At 41.8% G+C, this 20534-nt stretch overlaps 1 protein-coding gene across 6 annotated transcripts in view; it reads right to left on the reverse strand.

The window, feature by feature from the left end:
• Positions 1 to 2953: 2953 nt before the first annotated feature.
• The window catches only part of ap1b1 (adaptor related protein complex 1 subunit beta 1), a 29997-nt gene continuing 12416 nt past the window's right edge, over positions 2954 to 20534 (reverse strand). For 2 of the 6 annotated variants that reach the window (XM_080466898.1, XM_080466896.1), the window contains exons 14-24: positions 20287 to 20494; positions 20087 to 20107; positions 19211 to 19333; positions 18007 to 18036; positions 17784 to 17921; positions 17556 to 17701; positions 17336 to 17465; positions 12895 to 12979; positions 12245 to 12331; positions 11492 to 11646; positions 2954 to 4414 (exon numbers count right to left, since the gene is read on the reverse strand). In XM_080466898.1, coding sequence (XP_080323024.1) covers positions 4340 to 4414; positions 11492 to 11646; positions 12245 to 12331; positions 12895 to 12979; positions 17336 to 17465; positions 17556 to 17701; positions 17784 to 17921; positions 18007 to 18036; positions 19211 to 19333; positions 20087 to 20107; positions 20287 to 20494 — 1198 coding nt within the window. In that variant the 3' untranslated portion in view covers positions 2954 to 4339. The remainder of the gene's footprint in view (positions 4415 to 11491; positions 11647 to 12244; positions 12332 to 12894; positions 12980 to 17335; positions 17466 to 17555; positions 17702 to 17783; positions 17922 to 18006; positions 18037 to 19210; positions 19334 to 20086; positions 20108 to 20286; positions 20495 to 20534) is intronic. The other 4 variants (XM_080466900.1, XM_080466899.1, XM_080466897.1 and 1 more) reach the window with 3 other exon arrangements.

A 20534-nucleotide genomic window follows, 5' to 3' on the forward strand; every position in this document is an offset into this window, starting at 1 on the left:
TCTCACATTATGAGATGTTGGGGGGGGGGACATAGCTCTTGTGTAAGATGTAACTGTCATCACATTTATGGTTTTGCACTTTATTTCAAAAGATTAGTTCTAAAATACTATTACAAAAACTGCGTGAAATGCCATATTTAAAGACAAACGCCGATTTAGTCTTCATTTAGTGTCTCTAAGCACTGACTCCTCACTGACCCATTAAAGGTGCAAACGATTTTATCAACGGTCCTCTAAGCTGATATGTAATTTTAACAAGGTTCTCCGGAAGATTAATCTCTCTGGTGAATCATCTGAGAACAAAACCATATTTCATCAAAGAAGACAAAACATTAGCCCAGGAGATCACTCTCTAAACGCAGACCGCGTGAGGCCTTTCTACAAAGCATTGATATTCATGTGGAGAGACTCGCTGGAAAAATGGCTCCTCAAAGCCCCCGACTGGAGGAATCATCAAATGCATGTATATTGGAGGAGCCTGATGGGTCACGTGTTGGACATCAAAGCAGGAGATATGGCATTGATTTATTTACGTTGTCAGATCACATGAGATGTGACTTGAATATGGGCTTCCTCGTCACGTGTAATGGACCTCATGGGCCTCCGTGCATTAATGTTACAACCAAAGGCTGAGCCATGTGGAGCTCGTGCACTGCAGTCAGGGACATTTCCAATTATGGGCCAATTCAAGGATTTCATTACATAAATTTTACATAGCAAGATCATTTTTTGATTAATTTACACTGTGTTGCAGTTCAGATTCAGTCAGCACTACTTCAAAGTCTACATCCACTGTGGTTATTTATTTAATTTTTTTATCATCTCAACAGGAGTGTATGTTGGAGTCCTCAGAAGTAACACTGCCTTGGGGAAGGAAGGAAGGAGAAAATCATCCAGCATTTATGTGAGCACCATCAGGCTAAGGATTCCGATAAGTATGCAGACATTGAGTTTTCCAAGTCTGCTCTGTCACATTACATAAATGCAGAGCTTTAAAGGGACAGTATGCCCTTTTTATGTGGTGATTAAAAACACATTCTGCACAGTGGTGTGGTCAGCACTCTCACCTCACCGTGAGAATGTCTCTGGATTGAATCTGGGTTGTTTGGAGGATCTTCGGTGTGCAGTTTGCATATTCTGTACCTGTGCAGGGTTCAATGGGTTTCCTCCTACATTCTGAAAACAGGTTTTAAAGGTTGAGTGGTGTCCCTAAATCTCCTGTGCTTATGTGATTGTGCCAAATATGTCTTTTTGGACACCATTCAGCAAATCTTTCATAAGATAAATAATGCTTGATGTCAGATGGTAAAGTTAATTTTGAAACGAGAGGAGAGCATGTATTGATGTGAATCATAAACTGAAGGACAAATTTGAAAAGCAAACAAAAAAAAACCCCTTAATTTAGTCTGGCCAATATGAAGATTTCTAAACCATTTTTTTTTCTGGAGTTAGTGCCAAACCAGTGTGATCCATGTAAAAGTTATGTATTTACCTACTTCACTATATATTTTGAGGGTTCAACTGTAAATGTCTCAAATTTCCAGCCTGGCAAAACTGTTACAAATCACCCATTTATTATTTATTATCTAACAGCCTGTTGAATCTCTGACGGCTGGATTTATAATCAACCACCAAAGAAACAACAGATTTTACATACTGCACTTTTTATGAAGCAGCATTATTGAAAAAGATTGAACTTTTCAAGGCCGCCAGTATATGAGCTCCATAATCCACCTATTTTTACAATAGAAATAATTGACTTTTCTCTCGCCTCAGTGAAAATTTAATGGGTTCAAATATACCAGCCAGGCCTTTCTATATGGGGTTTACATGTTCTCCCTGTGTGTGTGTGTGTGTGTGTGTGTGTGTGTGTGTGTGTGTGTGTGTGTGTGTGTGTGTGTGTGTGTCACATGACACTCAACCTAAATAAAGCCAGTCAGCAGTATATACTGGAGTATAGTTGACGTTCACCCATCACCACCTCATATTGTAAAGTGATCTCAGATATGAATTGGACACTAACACGTGGAGGGAGCCTGCTTTTGATTTACTATGTGAACATTCACTGTCAAATTTAGACTCCAGTGTGTATTTTATTACCGATTTAGTACTCAGGAAAGTGGCAGAGGTGAAGTGACACTGTAAATGTGACTACATTGATGAAACCAGAGAAAAAAAATTTAGTAAAAAGACGCCCACAAGAAACGTCCTGTGTTTTGTGGTTAATACGACTACTTCCATACAGTCAACTCAATAAATAATTTCTTGAATTTGGAAGTCAAAGTCCCTTTACAAAAACTGAGCTCCTATCAGAATACAGTAAAGTGGCGCCCCCTGTTGGGACACATCAATCACTGACTGTCAATATTATGGATCGTTTGTTAGTGGAAGAGGGTCCGACAGCCTTGGAGAACTGACCTTCCTCCTGTGTGATGTGACTGTGCAACTCTGGATACAAGTGAAGGAATAAATCCGAGATGAGAGGTGTTTGTGTTCACCATCAGGTAATGAAGAGGAAATCCTAGTTAAGCTTCCCAAAGGCAGGTGGGACATTTGAAAAAAAAAAAAAAAAAAGGGGGGGGGGGGGGCACCATGATTATGCAGTACGTAGTGGATAAACCTCCGACACTCGAAGATAAAGGCTGAGAAGACCGTTGAGAATGTAGCAGCACATCAGAGTCCTCGATGGGCCACTAGAGGACAAGACGAGAGCCCCGAACACCTCAAAGGTCAGCCGTGATTACAAAGAACAGAGCAAATACAATTCATGTAGACTCCAGGCCCTCTGGGTACGTGGACTTTACCAAGCAAATAAAACCGAGACAATGTTGTTCACCCTGTGACACTGGGACTTCGGCATCAGCAGACGGTGCCATGAAAGAATCTTCATTTTTATCTCTGGTTATATCATGAAGCCTGACAAGTGGTGAAAAAATAAATAATAACCCAAGATGTGAATTTATCAAGACTTTTAATAGTTCTTATTTCAAATGACGCACGCACATCAAACAAAATCATGTCAATCAAAAACATCTGATTCAACTTTTTTTTTGTACAGCATTTCATATGAATGGGCCGTCACCACCACACACTAAGATACGCACTCAGAGGACACGGCTTCCTCTGCTGTAATCTGCAAAAGGTGTTAGCATAGGTGCAATCATCCTGTAGAGCCGATAAAAGGCTTCAGTGTAACCGCTCGGAAAAGGAATCCAATTATTCCGTCTGTAGGTAAAACAGGGACGCGGGTGTTTGATGTCGAACAAGTTCAAGTTGAAACTATGTGCTTCCTACGTGTACACCTTTCAATCGGAGAGCTTACAAGCCACGACATCATTTTTTTTTCCCCCACCCGAACCCTTATCTCAAGTAGCCATGGACCTCCAGAGCTGCAATGAAGACACACAGAGAGCAAAGTGGCAGAGAGCCTGAGAAGCCGTCGCTGGCCGGGGAGGTGGGGTGGGGGGTGGGGAATATAAAACCCTCCCAACCCAAGGCTCCATAACAGTTTGCCCACATTTACATCAAGACTACAAACGCAAATCAAACCATGGAATGACTAATAAGGAAGCCGTTGGTGGACAACTGCTGCTAGATAGATCAAGATAATGTCAAAATTAAAGTAAATACACACTAACACAGTTTCCGTGCACACGTCAGACACTCTGCTTCACGGGATGATTTGTCAATCGGACTCTGTGGCGACCCACAGACACAAAAGAAAACTGTGGACAATGACAGACAACCATTGTGTAGTTTTTAAGTATTTATGTGTCTGTTATGGCCCGCACAGCCACTATCCACTCCACGCAGGCAGAGGGAGAGGAGCAGTAAAGCCTTTTTCTGACAGAATTTAATTGAAATTACCCCCCAAATAAATACGCCTAAAGGGATGATTCACCTGCTGATGCTAAAAAAAGCCTCTAATTTGCAGAAAAGTGGGGCTTGGAAATGATTAAAGCGCCTCCTGCAGAGAAACAGTCAACAGTGAGAGAAGTCTGTCCCTCACGAGAGAAAGAGAGAATGTCAGGCGAGTCGAGGGGGAAATAACGAGGGTTATTTTGTCCAGAAACAGAAACCTGTGGTGTGGACAGACTTACAGAGAGAGGGCATCTCTGCCGCGGTGAAGAGGGGCAGAGCACAGGTTCAATAGACCTTAACCCATCTGAAACAAACGGCTGAAGGACACACAGACCGCAGCATGCGAGACGAGACGAGTGGAGTGGAGTGGGAAGACTGGCTCCTGCGCTGCGTGAGCTTTGTAACATGGTTGGCGGGCCTGATGAAAGAGGGAGGGGTCAGGAGTCTGTGAGGGCGGCAGCTGGAGGGAATGAAGTGTTCAGTTCTTCAGCGCCGCCTCGTAGCTCTGGAACACACACTGGGAGACCTCGGGAGCTCTGCACTTCAGAGAAACCTGCAGGGGGACAGAAGGAAAGGATTTCATTTGACTCAAAACGCAAACTTTTAAAGTGTGATCCCAGCTTTTAAGACCACCGTTGTCCCCCAAAAGGCAAACAACCGGGCTGAACAGTGGATTTTCAAACCGTTGCAAGTGGCGGGTCAGTGATAAAGCAAACCGTATAATCAGGTCGATCAGTCGGTACTTTCAGAGCTCAACAACTTCTCAGGTGGTCCACACATTTCAACAAACAATGATTTAACAAACACCTAAACTTTTTTTTTTTTTAAAAAGGTTGGTAAAATAGATATACTGTGCGATTTTCTTTTTTCATCTTAGGATTGTTTAATGTCTACCTTTGTATGTCACAGCTTTCTGTTTAGTTTTTTTTTTGTTCTTCCAGCTCATGCTGATTGTCTCGGTGGCGGCGATGCAGCCAACAAATTCGATGCACCAGAAACAACTCCGGTGATTTGCTGATCCTCTTTTATATGGAGGCCTGACCTCATCCTGACCTGCCGTTCTTAATTCGTGGTTTACATGTTAGCTTTGATTTCAAATTATAAATGACTTTCACCACACATCAATGCACCAACTACGCCACTGGTCGTGTTCAGCTCCAGGTTTTCTCCCTATAACAGCATTCTGACACTGGCTGAACACATTTCTCCTGTTTCAAACCTTCCTAACATGGATGGTCTCTGGTTGTGGGTGAGAATACACAATGATGCTGTGAAATAAATTCTCCAGCAAAAACAGTCATGAGATATATTAATTCCACAAAGATCCATAGGAAAAGAATTAGAAAAGACAAGGTTGCACAACAAAGTGCTATGTGGTAGTATTTCTGTACTCCTGTGAAGTAAACTTCTCGATTGTCTTAATTGCCCCGTTACTGCAGGAGACCAAACCCTGTGCTTCCCCTGATCAGAGAGGAAAAGCAGGTTCACATTAGCAGAGTTTTAATTCAGCGTTATCAGCCTCAGACAGACAAAGACAGAAGTGCAGATACAAAAGCAGAGTAAACAGCGGCAGCCTCTCCCCTCTTTGATGTGGGTCTCAGCTGGGAGCGGGCTCGGGGTTTGATGGAGCGAGTTTCTCTCCACCATCATGCTGCAATCACACTGCAGACGTTATTCCGTTAGATCCAGGAGCTTGCTGTTTACAGGAAACACAACCCACCTGGAGCAGTGGAGCCGCTTCACCAGAATACAGACTCCGCCGGCACGGCACAAAATAGGTACTGCACTTATAAAATACAGTGTTTCTGAATATTTATATATATATATATATATATATATTGAAATAGTTGCTGCGAGGTGAAAACCAGCCAACAGTGCTTTTTCTTGTGACGACTGCAGCTGTAAATAACCAGCATGCCCCTGCAAAGTGGAGAACAACCTGCATTTTTCTTGTCTACATGGACACACACTTACCAATAATTACTGTTGTCCTGCTCAAGCTTTTAATTAGTGATTCTTTTTTATGTAAAACCCTATTTGTTCTACTAGAGTGGAGCAGGTAAAATTTTACATCTTCGCTAGTCAATATCAGAAAAACTAGTAGGTTAGTCTTTTTATTTATGTATAGTGTTTTCTATCTGTGGGTCTATGGGAGCTTTAAAACAGCCAGAGAGAGAGAGAGACATAAAATAACCCAGCAAGGTTAGTTAGTATTTTAATGTAAAACACGGAGGCAGGCGGTCTCTGTCCAAAACACAAAAAGGAGCATGGAATCAGTCCTCTGGAGTAAAGCACATTTCACTCTGGTGTTTGGATGTTAACCTGCAGGGAACTCCAGCTGCTGCTTGTGGTGTGAACGAACAACCAACACTGTGATCCTGGACACAATGCCCATCACATCTGCTTGGTGTTAACAGGTTGTAGGCAATATGCTTTTAGGAAGTTAATGGGATGAATTGAGCCTGAATAGAGAGCTGCATGACACTTCAACAGCTATAATGGATTTCAGAAGCTGCTGAAGATTATAAATAAAGGGCTGTTAAGGCAAACATTTTGGAACAGAATGAAGTTCTACAGAGAAACTGGTTTCTACCCCAAGCCAGCAGTCATATAATGTGTTCAGGACGTCTAAGACTTTAGTTTTGAGCGACAAGCACGAGCAGCACACACCGATAAGAAACCAAGTCTCAGATATTGCTATGCTCGAAAAGAGACAATTCAAGAGTGTTTGAATGACGGCTCTATCCTTTCCTCTCTGCTTGCTGCATGTGTCTTATTAACCAGCGAGGACAGAGTGACCCTGATATCTCACATTAAATGTTTGGTGGGTAGTTCACCGGATTCTGTTCATGCATGCCGACTTTTATACTACGGTCTTCATGACAAAGTGATCCTGTCAATGTTTTGCTCCTATAGGAGGACACTACAGGGTTTTATAAAAATTACAGTGATCAATTATTGAAAGAAATGTGATAAAGAGACTGAAGGGAAGGTTCCTTCACAACTACAATATCAAACGGAGTGACGGGCTGTTCGGTGCTGCGGCTGAATGAAGTGGCAATACTGCGCAGCCCCTTCAAAAGTCCACTGGTACACCCAGGGCTCTTTACTAATACATGCTGCTGGCATCATTTAGGCGGCTGCGCTCCAAACACCACAGGGTGAGATGTGAAGAAATGCAGCAGTGTTAGGAGAGCCTTTAACTGCAGCCTTCCTGCGGACAGCTCAGGGCTCGCTGCTGACATAGTCGTATTAAATCAGAGCACACGCAACGACAAAAAAAAAAAAAAAAAAAAAGGCAGGAAGAGGGAGCCTGGGGCCAGCCAAGTTTTGGTGGACTGTGAGGTGGAATTTTTTTTTTCATAACAGTGCTTTTGTTTCATTACACCAATACAATGGACCTAAAATAATGACGAGCTTCTATACGTCTGTGAAGATAATGCTTCAATACAAAAAAAAAAAAGAAGAAAAAAGATTTGCATGTGCAAAAACTATTTTCTTTCCAGCTGATCAAAGAATCAATAAAACAGCATGAAAACGCTGCAGGAGTCTTTGTAAACCCTGGAGCCGCTAAGCTTCTCTAATGCAGGGTGGATCGGATAACTCAATGAAAGACGCTCAATACAAGATGGCGGTTTAATAAAGGCGCACTGTGACACTGAAAAGCAATGGGATGATTCAACTGTCACCAGTGTTGCTCCAAAATCCAGTAGAGAATCCACACCCAGCTCCGTATTTGGAAAGAAACTTCAATAGAATTGGATTTTGTAAGCAAGGTCATACATCACAATCTATTTACGTTTTGAAGTGGACATTGGCGTTTTGGAGTGCATTTCTCTGTTACTGAAAATACAAGAACGCCACACTGCAGCGACCGACTCTTTGTACTGTCACACCGGTGTTCACACGCCTGTGACACGTCGGGGCACGAGGGGACATCTACCGGCACAAACACTTTCTGAACCGAGTCCTGCTGAATCTTGTTCAGGATTGATGATTTAATGTTTTTCATGATATGTATTATTGCTAATGAGAGTTTGGACCCACAGGTTAAATAAAAAAAACCAACTTGTTCTTGTTTAAAATCTCTGAAGTCTTTATGTAGTCAGAAACAATTGCATTCGTCACATTCATAGAATCAGAATTATTCTTTAATTTCAATTCGTCTCCTATATACTTACAACACTATTCTGGTCTAAAAGTTATTCTAATGAAATATTGTATTATTTCCCCTTCATCTAATCCTTTGTTGTCGCATTATTTTATATATTTGTTTGTCTCTCATCCATTTTCAACACCGTTTCACCCAATTTGGAATGACGGAGCCAAAAGGCAGGGTTCGCCCAGGACAGGTCACCAACAACTATTTAAGCCAAATAAAAGACGAGTTTTCATTTGGGATTCGTGTCGAGGAATGTCAGCCATGTCTGTGGTGTCCGTTTCTGTGCCGAAGCTCACTTCGACATAAAGGAAATGAATCATCAGCTCAAATGGCGAGTAGAAGAAGAAGAAGAAAACTGCCACCTGGCCACATCGTTGCCATGGGGACAAGAGATGGCAGAGGAGAACATCCTTCATGTCAAGAAGAGCGACGTCCCACTTCTCCACTATAAATATTATTAAGCATTCTTGAGCACAGATGGAAGCGAGAGGAAAACTTTGAGCAGGACTCTTTTGTCCTGACGTGTCACGAGATGAGATGAACACAGTGTGACAGTGTGAAAGGGGTCGACTGAGGTGACGGAAACACAGGGAAGCGTCACGTGAGTCTGCAGCTCTACTCGGCTTTAAGCAGCTTTGAGGTGAGTTCCAGCTCTTTTTTATTTTTTCCAGATGCTGTCCCTTCACTGGTTCAGTTCACTCTCATTTAGCCATTTTACTTTGGTTTAAGCTGCAGCGGGTTTTCAGTTTTCAGCAGAAACAAGGTATTAGTATTTGACTTTGATGGAAAAAAAATGTCCAAATGAGCGAACGAGCTCAGCATTTCAACTTCAAAGGTGATATGGTAATGTGGTACCAGCTGGTCTCAAATGTCCTTAAGTGAAATGAGGATCCAGTTTTAGAGATAATGTAAAATGTAAGACTTTGTCTTTGAACAGTTATTGTCCATTGTAATGTTATTTTACAACTGCGACTTGTTCTCCGACAATGTGTGATAACACAGCCCATTAACTGCATTCACAAAAAATAAGTTAATTTATCGTGCACAGCAGTTTAGTTTAATCGCTTTGCCATCATCATCAAACTTCATCTAGAAGCTGAGTGGAGTGTGGATCTGGGACACAGCTATACAGTCACACTGTAATATGTGAAGTGAAGCATCATGGGAGAGCTGCAGAGTCCCACCAAGTGTTGAACCGTCAGAAAGAAATAGCCAAAACGTCAAACATGCTACCAATGATTTCTACTGATGGCACTAGATTACATAATGCAGCTTTATTTATAATGTCTTATTCTGAGAAGCACGAGCTCTGAAAAACATGCAGTGGCTTTGCTTCTTCTGCGCTAAAAATAGCTGCAGACAAAAGGCTGTGGCAGCTTGGCTTTAATGTCCCGAGCCAAGAGGAGCGCAGGGACGCTGCTGCAGGAAGCAGCGCAGAGGGACAAACGTCAGAGCACACGCTGCACTTGCAGCGACGTTAACTTGAAAGTTCAGTTCCTATCTCTACGATGAATTTGTGTCTCTACAGAGAACTGGATGATGGAGCGTTTTCAATTTATAAGTCAAATTTAAGGAACAATAGGAGTGAAGCAAAATAGGAAGGTGGACACAAACAACCTCCTGAATGAATGATGTTAGGTCACAAATAAAAAATCAAATATATAAAGGATGTACAGCGCCTCCAGGTTTACAATTGATGCTTACATAAAACTCAACCTCACTCAAGGACTTTGGTTGTGTTTGGTTCTATAACAGGTCAGACGGTGCGGCGACTGAACAGATTGAGCTGTGCAAAGTGTGAACCAGTTGAAAAATCTAAAGATTTAATGAACCAGAAGAGGAATGGACAAATTGCTCAGTCTAGACGGAAGAAAACAAGAAGACGGTTAATGCCACCTCATAAATAAAACATGTTCTGAAACGCAGACCGAGTGCTGAGAACAGAGTCATGCCAAGGTCATCGCCGGGGCCTCGTCTTGCAGAATGTCTAAGCCAAAAACAATCCATCAAGACCGGAGACTTGACATGCTGACGAAGGAACACCACGCACCTACACGAGACACCATGCAAAAACAAATACATGTGCGCACTAATGGACATGTGCACAGACTAGATGAGTCACCAAATCAAGCCTCCCCTCACCCGCACCTTCGCAGCCCATTACCACACATCAATCTCAGTCAATTCTCTGCTCGTCCAAACCAGATAAGCCACTTTTTTATCTCTTTATCAGCGGCCATCGCAGTATTTTTCACCTCTTATCACACTGACTTTATTCAAGCCGTCTGGTCCTGAAGTGCACTGGAAGCACAGGCTGGGAGGTGGACGTCTTCCTCGACATACACACCACACATCCAATGATTATCGCATATTTCAAGTGGTCAATTACATAGCAGGAAGTGATGTGCTTTTATCAGATAATGACAGTTACATGATCATGAGAAAACGTCGACATTTCTCCCCAATACTCTGATGTCTTTGCTCATGTAAACCAGTTTATTCAATTTATTTCCTTCTACATGTGTGAGCAGAAGTCAAAAGACAAGATAAGATAATACTGCACATACAAAGCATTAATCAATGGTACCGATAGCCTCTTAGGAGTCTGAGCATATTACACTCATAAATTAAATGTTCATTTAGATGAAACCTTTTTAGGCTCTGTTAAGACATCAGCCCCTGTGTACCACTAACAAATACTTACATATTTAGAGCATTTCAGAATAACTGAATTTTGATGTTTTCTCAACATGCTCCAGGCTTTCTTTGTACTACACCAAGAAACATTTCTATTTTCATTAATTTTGCATTTGCATCTAATTTATCATCTCTTATTTGTGTTCCATTTTCCTGTCTGCAGTTGTATTATTTATCACTTTGAAAGATGATATATAAAGAAAAGGTGTTGTCCATTCATAAACTTTTGAGCTCATATAGTGCAATTAAAAAGAAATTTATGTGATATCTGCACTAACGCAGAGAATTGTTGGTATCCAGTGTGATGGCATCCAAACTCTGGTTTGTACTACTTATTACATATCTGCTTGTGTTGTGCAAAACAAAGACTTGCACTGGACCAAACGGATGTTGATCAGCTTTAGAAAGGTCATGCCCTCGTGGGATATCCTAACAGACACGAGTTAATCCTAACAATGTACTATGTTCTAACTCCTCATAGACAAAAGCTCAATAGCCCACATTTGCTGAACTTCAGAGATAGTTTCTGGTTATAAATAGTTTCATATACAGTCTTCAATATTCTCCGCTGATTCCCTTCACAGATCTCCTGCCTCGCTGGTTTCACTCCAGCTATCATGGCTGCCCGCCTGCTCCAACCACAGGAGGTCATCCTCACTTCCATCCAAAGCATTTGAAATGAAGCATTTTTAGGACGAGCCCTCTTGTATTCAGACCGGTATGACAGATGTTGACATTACCATGACACGATTGAATCTCAGCTGTACTCACTGTGTAATTCGGGTTTCCTGCCTGCACCCTCAGCTCAGCCAACACCCAGATGCCATTGGTGAGCTTCATGGACTGATAGAGCATGTCCTGGCCGTCCACTGTACGCTTCGCTATGGTGAAGATGTTGCTCCCCTGCAGCTTGTTGGAGGCGGCATCTGTTGAGTTAACGTGAATGGAAATTAACATAACTCTGATCATTTCTCCAAAAATTGGTTCCATTTTGTTTTGTTTTTTCCAGTTTAGTTTTGTTTATAAGCTTTATATGAAAATCCACATTCTGATTCCTGTAATGCCCTACACTTGTCTGCTAAAGCTCTCATTAGATGTACCAGACCATAAAGGATTTCTCTCTCTTGTCATCCAATAGGAATTTCACTGCAGGCCGTCAGCGCAGCAAAGATACAGTCACTAATTTGGAATTAACTTTTCTCGTCACTCTTGGTTTTGCTGTTGCTCCCCAGCAGGACGTGAAATCCTCCCTCTTTGTTCATAAGGAAGAAATTTAATCTGCGGGGGGAAATATCCATTAAGCTGTCATTAGGAATTCTTCTCCAGTTCAGCTGCTCGCACACTTGTGTAAAACTGAATTATCACACATAAATAGGGACTGCAGCTGATGAGTTCTCATCAAATACAATTTGCTTCATTAACGATGATCTGATTCTGAGGTTCAGCCACAGCTCTGCTCGTCTATTTTCACACAAAGAAGCTGCAGGATGTGCCTGCAGTGTGATGTGTATCCATGCTTCTTACCTGAGCTGAGATGGCACTCTTTTATCTGGAACTGGGACTCGTTGTCATTTGGAATGTCTTTCCATGTGGCGAGGAAGACTTGTCTCTCTGTGGACAAAGAGCCGCAATCCATGAGAGAGACCAACGATATATTGCAAATTCAGAGACGTCAAAAAACATGACTTTTGTAAAGGTGCATGTGCACAGTGCAACAATAAATTTTTTTTTAAAAAAGTTCAAGTTATAAGAGTGTGGCTCGATTTCACTCTAGACAAAAAGGGACCCTGCTGGGGCTCAGGGTCCGGAGCATTAGCTCGCAGCCTCTGGCAGCTCTCCCGCTGCCCGCCCCATTAGAGCGCTCCACAGGGACAGACGTCAACATGTTCTCACACAATAAATCAAACAACAGCACACAAACAAAAGGGGGAGGGGGGGAATACTCAAATTGGCCTTGTGTGATATGGCAGTGGCTGTGTGGTCCCAGTGCAAATGTGAGAGCGAGTTCAGGCGCGTGGAGTGACACGTAAGACGATAACAACTGACACTTTGCACGCTCACCACAGTCACAATAGCGACACCGCGAACTGAAGCACTGACGTACGCGTCTGCAGCCGACGTCACCGAGGCCTTTGAGACTTTTGGGTGGAGAGATTTATCTGAGGAGCACTCACCCATCTTCCCGTCCTCTACAAACAGCATGCTGATGGGGTACTGGCAGCTGAAGTAGAACACGTCGATGTTGTTCTTAACAGCCACCTGCGAGAGAGATTAGATCCAAGGAGGAAGAACAACAGGAGGAGAAACAAGAAGCAGTACATCAGTAATTACATTTTAAGTGCTCTTCAAGGAAGGGCATGGCAGCTTTGTGTGCTGTTTACCGAACAAATGAGCAGTAATCTTTTGGGAATTTTACTCTCACACATATTAAAGGATGATAAAGAAAAGTTTGAAACTCTGACACCAATATTTCTATCACAATCAAATCTCATCTGCAGGCAACTTTCTGAAAATGAATGTCTGGGTACTTCCTGTACCATATTTTTAACTTTAATGACCGCGGAACTCAAACTCCACAGATTTATTCAACCAAATTCAAATATAAAGAGGCAATGCAGCTGTATTAAGGAATGACTGGTTATTTGAGGTCTTCTTAAGACTTCTTATTCTGTTGCCGTCTTATTTTCTCTACAGAGCTGTCAAATGAAGACGCTTGTCTCTGGAGAACGTGACCTAACTTGTCTTGATATGTGTGAATGACGCTTCAGACACTTCAGAGCTGGGCGACTTTGATCCCCGTTAGGGACACAATCAATCATATGTTTCTATAGTAAGTCCGCTCAATAAACACGTTTGCATTTAATAAGTTTGGGGCAGCGAAAGATATCCACAGTATTGGTCATGTGTCCATGCTCATCATTGTACCTGCTAAACACCTTCCATACTTCTACCGTCACAGATCTGGAACTGTACAAGTGTCGCGAGTCATTTTTCAATCAACAAGAGTGGTGTTGTCAGACTTCAGACACTCTTCATATCCTCTGCGACCATCACTGAACAGCTTTGTTTTGATAAGATCGGAGTCTTGATCTTTCTACTGAGTGAATTCTTTCTTCACAATGAGGTCGCTTTTCCATTTCCCTGAGAACAAAGTCCAATGTGCTGCTCCTCTGATAGTGTGGCGACTTTTGTGCCGCCCGATCGGGCTTTCCGTACATCTCATATCATTTCAAAGTCACTGATAGAGCAATACACTTCTCTCTTAGAAAGCTTCAGTCATAATTTGAAGCTGAAAAAGCTTTTGTTTACTGAGGAAAACAACCCGACTGCTGCCACTATCACTTAGTCCTGATGCCATGTCACCCACTATCACTGTGCTACCAAGACGGCTGGAAACCTGAAACGAGCTATAAACTGAAAGTAGTTTTACCTGAACCAGGTGACGAGTGTTACCTGAAACACTGCTTCAATACCTTTCAGTAAAACATAGAATTGTGTGTAACTTGTGACCACTGACACATTACTGAACAAGGAAAAAGTCAAATTCCTGAATACTTTTTTTCCTTAAAGGCGTCTTGAAAGAAATATTTTGTCAGTTTACATGAAAATATATAATTTTCCTTCAAAGTAGGCTTTACTTAGAACTGTCTATGTATATCAGAGGATCTAATATCTATGCATTTGCAGTTGTCATTGTATTGCAAGAATTTATTGGGTTCCACCAAATGAGACTCGTTTCATCAACACTTGACTTAGATGCTAAATTCATCGTTCTAAAAACAGCATTCTGAAGCTCCTTCATCAAAAAAGGATTAAAAAATAGATAGAGCAAAGGAGATAAAGATAGCAGGCAGAGGCTGAAAATAAATTCAAGCAATAAGGGGGTGATGAGCGAAATGTCATGAAATTAACTAAACTAGCACTCAAGCAAAACTTTATACGAAAAGAAAAACGTTGATTTCATGAGCCTGTTTTCCCTCTGACGCCCTATGATCGATAGACCCTCCGGGATAAAATACAGGACACTTAAGCACACAGACTTGGTGTTTATTTGAGGAGCTTGCTTTATGACACATATGTTCGGCAGTGAACGGCTGCTCCACAAAGCAAGCCTGAGAGAAAGACTGAGTAGGCCAGAGGAATGACTCATGAATAAATCATCCAGGTGTCTTATTCCTGTCTGCAGTGTGGGCCGGTACAAACACAACACTTTCTAGCTGAATGTTTGTACACTGGGGCTTGATTATGAAGAGGTCAGGTGGCCAAGAAGAGGAGGTCTGACACTGGAGCCTGTCCTGTGTGTTTTCGTGAGTTCATCCAACACACCGCTAGTCCTGCTTTTGTACAGAAAGATACTGGAGTTTGTTTTACCATTCTTTAGCCTTGGCTTCAGCCTATACCCGTTTCAGATACAGAAATTGTGAAAAAGAAAAAAAATGTGCATGTGAAACTTTAAGCACAATAAACTGAATACACCAAATTTAATTTTTGCACTCTAATAGTAATCGAAATAAACCATTCACTCATTCAGCACACTGTATTATCAGTTTCTCTCTTGAAGTTTTAAATGTGCGTTAATGTTTCATATTTCACTGCCACACAAATTGCCCTATGGGGACACAACTAAACTGAACCTGTACCATCACTGGCATTGCGCTTCTTCAATTGGCTGAAATTCTCTTTCCATGACGAATATTAAGCTGAAGACTCCACAAATGAATGAAGCTTTATTTACTGTGACACCTTGTCAGATTTAAAGTGACATTACAAAACACTTTCATTCCAGCTTATTAGAGCTTTGGATCACAGGATGTTTTCAACCATTTTTGTGACATATAAATATATAAATCCTTTCTGTAGTCACTTTTCCATCTCCATGTCCATTTAAATTATTTGGGATTTGGAATGAGTTCTCAAACTGTTATTGTCATTCATCTGACAAATGTTGAGTATATATCAAAATTTTACATTTAATTTTCCAAAATCAAATACCCTAGAGTCATCCGCAGATATTCAACTAAAACAAGAATTTTATTGTTTTCAGAATAAGTTCCTGTCATATAAAAAAAAAAAAAATCCTTAGAAGAAAACCCCCCCAAAACAGTTTCATCTGGACAGACTACCACACAAACAGCAGCACAGATTAATTCATTTTTCACAAGTTCCAAGGCAACAGAAGTGGTTGCGCAGTAAAGCTAAATATTTAATGAGACAAACGACTTGGCATTTCAGTGTTTAATAATGAAGCAACAGTGGCTCAGGTGGTAGTGCAGGTTGTCTTCCAATTGAATGTTTAAAGGTTCAATCTCTTTCCACGTTTCAAAATGTTCTTGGGCAAGACGCTGAACCACAACGTGCCTTCACCATTAGCGTGTGTGTGTGTGTGTGTGTGTGTGTGTGTGTGTGTGTGTGTGTGTGTGTGTGTGTGTGTGTGTGTGTGTGTCAATAGGTAAATTCAACTCCTGAAAAAGTGAAACTATCCATTATAAATGAAGTCCTATTACCAATAATCTAGTTCTTGTTGTCGCCTTTTTCAAGGCCATTTAAAATGTCACTTGACTTCCCACAGTAATAAATTGACAGATCAATAACAACATAACACATTTCTGAAAACGTTGCTGCCATAACATAACGATTAGCCTCTTTACGTCTGACAAAGTGAAATATGAAAGCCCATTTGTACAACAAGTAAACCAATTTTGTCTTAAACGTTCATAGCTGGAGGTTCGTTGTAGCAGAAATATTCATGAATACTAGAGAAGCCTTTTCATGAGTTGCGCTGACTTGGGCAGTTTCAGCCACTTGAGCATTTGAATAGTGAAAAATACTGCTCCAACACAGTGAGTCAAAACAGTACTTAGATTAATATTGAGACACATTATGCCCCAACATGACAAAGCTCATGTGAAACATCTCTAAGTAAAATATCCGGCTATGTCAAAACAGACAGTAGTGCCCATCAAAGCCGCCCTTGAGGCAGCAGAGGAAGGGAAAAAAAAAGGTTGGCAGGGTTGTAAAGGCCAAGAGAAACAAAAAGCCATGTGTTGTGAGACCACTAATGACCACCCCCACCTCTATCACCACCCCTTAACACTCTTATCTTCTCTGTCCAGCTGCACACAGCGCCCGTCCACCATCCTGCCCTGTTAAAAGAACCACCCTGATCAAAAGCCAGCCAGCCTCTGCTGCGCTTTTATTTACAACACCTCTGAAGTCTGTTTTATGTTTTAATCCCATTTTATTCACAGCATGGGAATTCAACAGTATAGCTGAATAACAGCAAGGATGCATTACTAATCGGAGAAGACATGTGGTAAAATTTCGGGGACGTGGTGTAAAGTGACAGCCATGTCTGTTGGATACACAGTAAAACATACCACATGACTAAGAAGCCAAAACACTCGCAGCTTTGAGTCTTTCATTTGCTACTGAACAGACTGAGCCAAACAAAGGACTCATTTTACTCCGGAAAAGTAAACATCCGCCATTGAATTTTCACTCTGTTTAAATTACACGACTGAATACCTTATTAGGTCGTCGGATTTCAGGCTTCATTGGCACCAATATTGCTGATGTTGAAATAATTTACACTGGCTCACGAGTATCAAATCTTACTTGGAGATTGTTGAGGGGCTCCATCTTCATGACAGGTCCCACAGTGCTGAGGGGAAGACTCGCTTCAATACTCTGGTTGGGGCCAACAGGGGTGAGGATCTGGAGCGGACCAGCTGGAGCGAGGCCAAAGCTGAAGAGCGGCACGGCAAAAGAAACGGTGTTACAAAATGTGTCTGTGTAGATAAATACAAGGTTTCAGTAGTTAGTGGGATGGTCGGACCTGTTTCTGTTAAACTGAATGGCAAAATCACTCATGACGCTCATAGCCTTATTGGTGAGGGTCATCTCCATCTGGATGACCCCAGCACGGCGGGCAAAAGTGCCCGTTATCTCCAGACCCTTGGCCTTCATAGCCGGAAGCCAAACCTGAACAAAGGCAGAATGAGAAACTTCATATCTGCTTCCATCAGTTATTGTCGTTCGTCTTTCTGATCTTGTTGGGACTCACAGTTTTAGGGGGAGTGAAGGATCCCATTGGCATCCCAACTCCACCGCCAAGATCAAACAGGTCATCCAGCCCACCACTAACTGGGGCAGGAAAAGAGGCTGGCATTGAAGCTGGAGGAGCCCCGAATCCAGTTCCCATCTGTAGGACACAAAGCAGCATGTCACTGTCAAACATTTACTGTGAGCCTGTATTGACTAATCAAACCCCAACAAGGCCAACTTACAGCAGGACTTCCTCCGAGGTCTCCTCCGAGCTGAGCATGGGAGAAAGAAAAAGAAAACACGTGAAAAGCTGCAGCAAAATTATATAATATTCTGGGAGATGTGAGGAGGAAGGAGGGGTGTGAGAGTCTAACGCAGGAGTGTCAAACTCATTTTAGTCCAATAGCCACATACGGTCCAATATGATGAAATGTGTTCATGAAATATCTTCCCGCAAAAACTGAACACGTTGTCGTTGTCCTTGTTTTACTTAAACATCTTTAAAGTGTGCCATTTTATTCATGATACATCATCTTTGTTAGTATACATTTCACTGTATTTTTTACAAAGTTCGAAATGTATGGCTTGTCGTTTCTCTTTCAATGTTGTTGGATCGGAGAAAAAAAATGACTGTATATTTGGCATGTCTGTTAAAAGATCAGAAATCCTCTCTACAACAGTGTTTCTGAGGCTGCTGCTGATTCTCAGGGCACACAGTCTCTACAGTCTCAGAAAAACACATTTTCACAAACTAACACTCAGTTTGGCCTTGATGTTAAAGTTACTTCACTGGTAACAAGGTAGTTTGCTTTTACCACTGCATTATTGATCCCTCTGCTCAGATCTCGGCACTGGATTTCATGGTTGTTTACTTAAGCTAAAACAGCAATATACCAGAAACCAAAAATTACAAACTGCAGTTTCTTTAATTTTACAATGAAAATGAATGCCTTTTTTGTTGCTTTTCACAGACAGAGGGGAATGGACCCACTCGACAGGCCAGATGTTTGACACCCCTGCTCTAACATCTTTCAGTGAAGAGTGAACGCTATGGGGTTTAAAGCAAAATAAGTCAACAGCAAGAAAGACACCAGTGCATCACATTCACACCTTCATGTGACCAGTCGATGTCCACAGCTGAATGTCTAACAAAAGTCACTTGGTCAAGAGCGGATAGCAAAATAAATCTACCATTGCGTGGTGAAAAGGTTGAGGATCAAGTGAAACTATCAGTATGATTCCACAGAGCAACAAAAGTAGACTACTGTGTGCAGCATTTTCAGTGAAATCTCAGTATTTTACGACAAACTCATTCTACATGACGCAGGAAAACAAAAAGAGTGCAACACAAAGTAGAAACAGGCACAGATCACTGCTGGGGAGGACTAATCAGAGGGCACAGTGATACATCAGGGGACAGGGTGCTTGGTCTAAACTGGTGCTGGCCTTTTTGTGGTCCAGCAGGGTCCCCTCTGGACCAACCTCAGTCGGGCTGTAATCTGGGGGCGATGGGGACTGAGGTGGGAGCTGAGGTGACTGAGGAGCGTCCGTCCGCAGAGGAATGGGCGGCTGATTGAAAGATGAAACACACCGCAGAGCCCAGAAATAAAGAGATGGACTTAACCACATGCTGCCTGCTCATTTCAGCACAAAAGATGATAAACGATGAATGAAAGTGTCAGACTGATGCACAAAGACTACAGTGAGGATGTGCTCACGCTTCAAAATGCTTCATTCTATGTGCACAACAAGATAGATTAAGACATGAGGTCACAGTAAACTCTGCTAGTAATTTTCTATATGTAAAGAAAATGTTTTAATAAAGCTGTATTAAAAATTGATAAAGATGGCTTGAATGTACAAATTGTTTTTGACAGTGGCTGTAGAATATAAATGTAAAATGACAAAAACATAAAAAGCTTAAGAAACTAAAATGATTCTGCCTTAAATCAAATTTGATGCTCTGAACCTCTGATTTCAGTTGTTTTAGGACCTACATTTTAAGACCTTATTTCAGACTAAATGTATCACTAAAGATCCATTTAATTACACTTACAAGAGTAGCGTTACATCCAGGCTAAAAGCCTTTTCTAGAGTCATTGTAGTTGTACCATTAAAATCATACAAATATATTTAAGTTTTCCCAATAATCTAGGAAGCCGTCACATTAACAAAAGTTTCTGCAGTTGCAGAATATAGGCATTTATTTTGTGAGTTAAAGTTTGGCTGAGCCTACAAAGTGTGAACACATCCAACAGCACTAATTTATCCTCGATGTCCTGTTGTGGTTTTTAAATGTGCCCTCCCCTTCCAGGTAATTACCGGCTCAGACTCATCCCCCATCTGCAGGTGCAGCATTGAACAAAGAAAGAAGAACATACAACAGTCAAGAGAAAAAAGAAAAGCACCCATAATAGGCAATAAACAGAGAAATTTGCCCATTAAAACTGAGCCTCCAACAAAAAAGAACAACCGTTCAGAAGGTGAGAGTTCACATGAACAGTGATGAAAGCGAGACGTACCAGGCTGTCCAGTCCTCCTCCAAGAAGGTCCACAGCACCCATCTGCAAGCCGGTAGAAGCAGGTGGGGGCGGTCCAGTTGTGGTGGGAGGTGTTAGGTCCAGATTGAGAAGATCTCCCAGGAGATCTCCTTGGGAAGGGATGACAGCAGGAGGCGCATCAGAAACGGCAGCAGCAGATCCTGTGTCCGGGCTCTCAACACTCTCCCCACTGTACAAAGGAAAGGTGAGTGGTATTAATTCGAGGTGAA

The sequence above is a fragment of the Lipophrys pholis genome (assembly GCF_963383615.2).
Source record: "Lipophrys pholis genome assembly, chromosome: 7".
Taxonomy (NCBI): Eukaryota; Metazoa; Chordata; class Actinopteri; order Blenniiformes; family Blenniidae; genus Lipophrys; species Lipophrys pholis.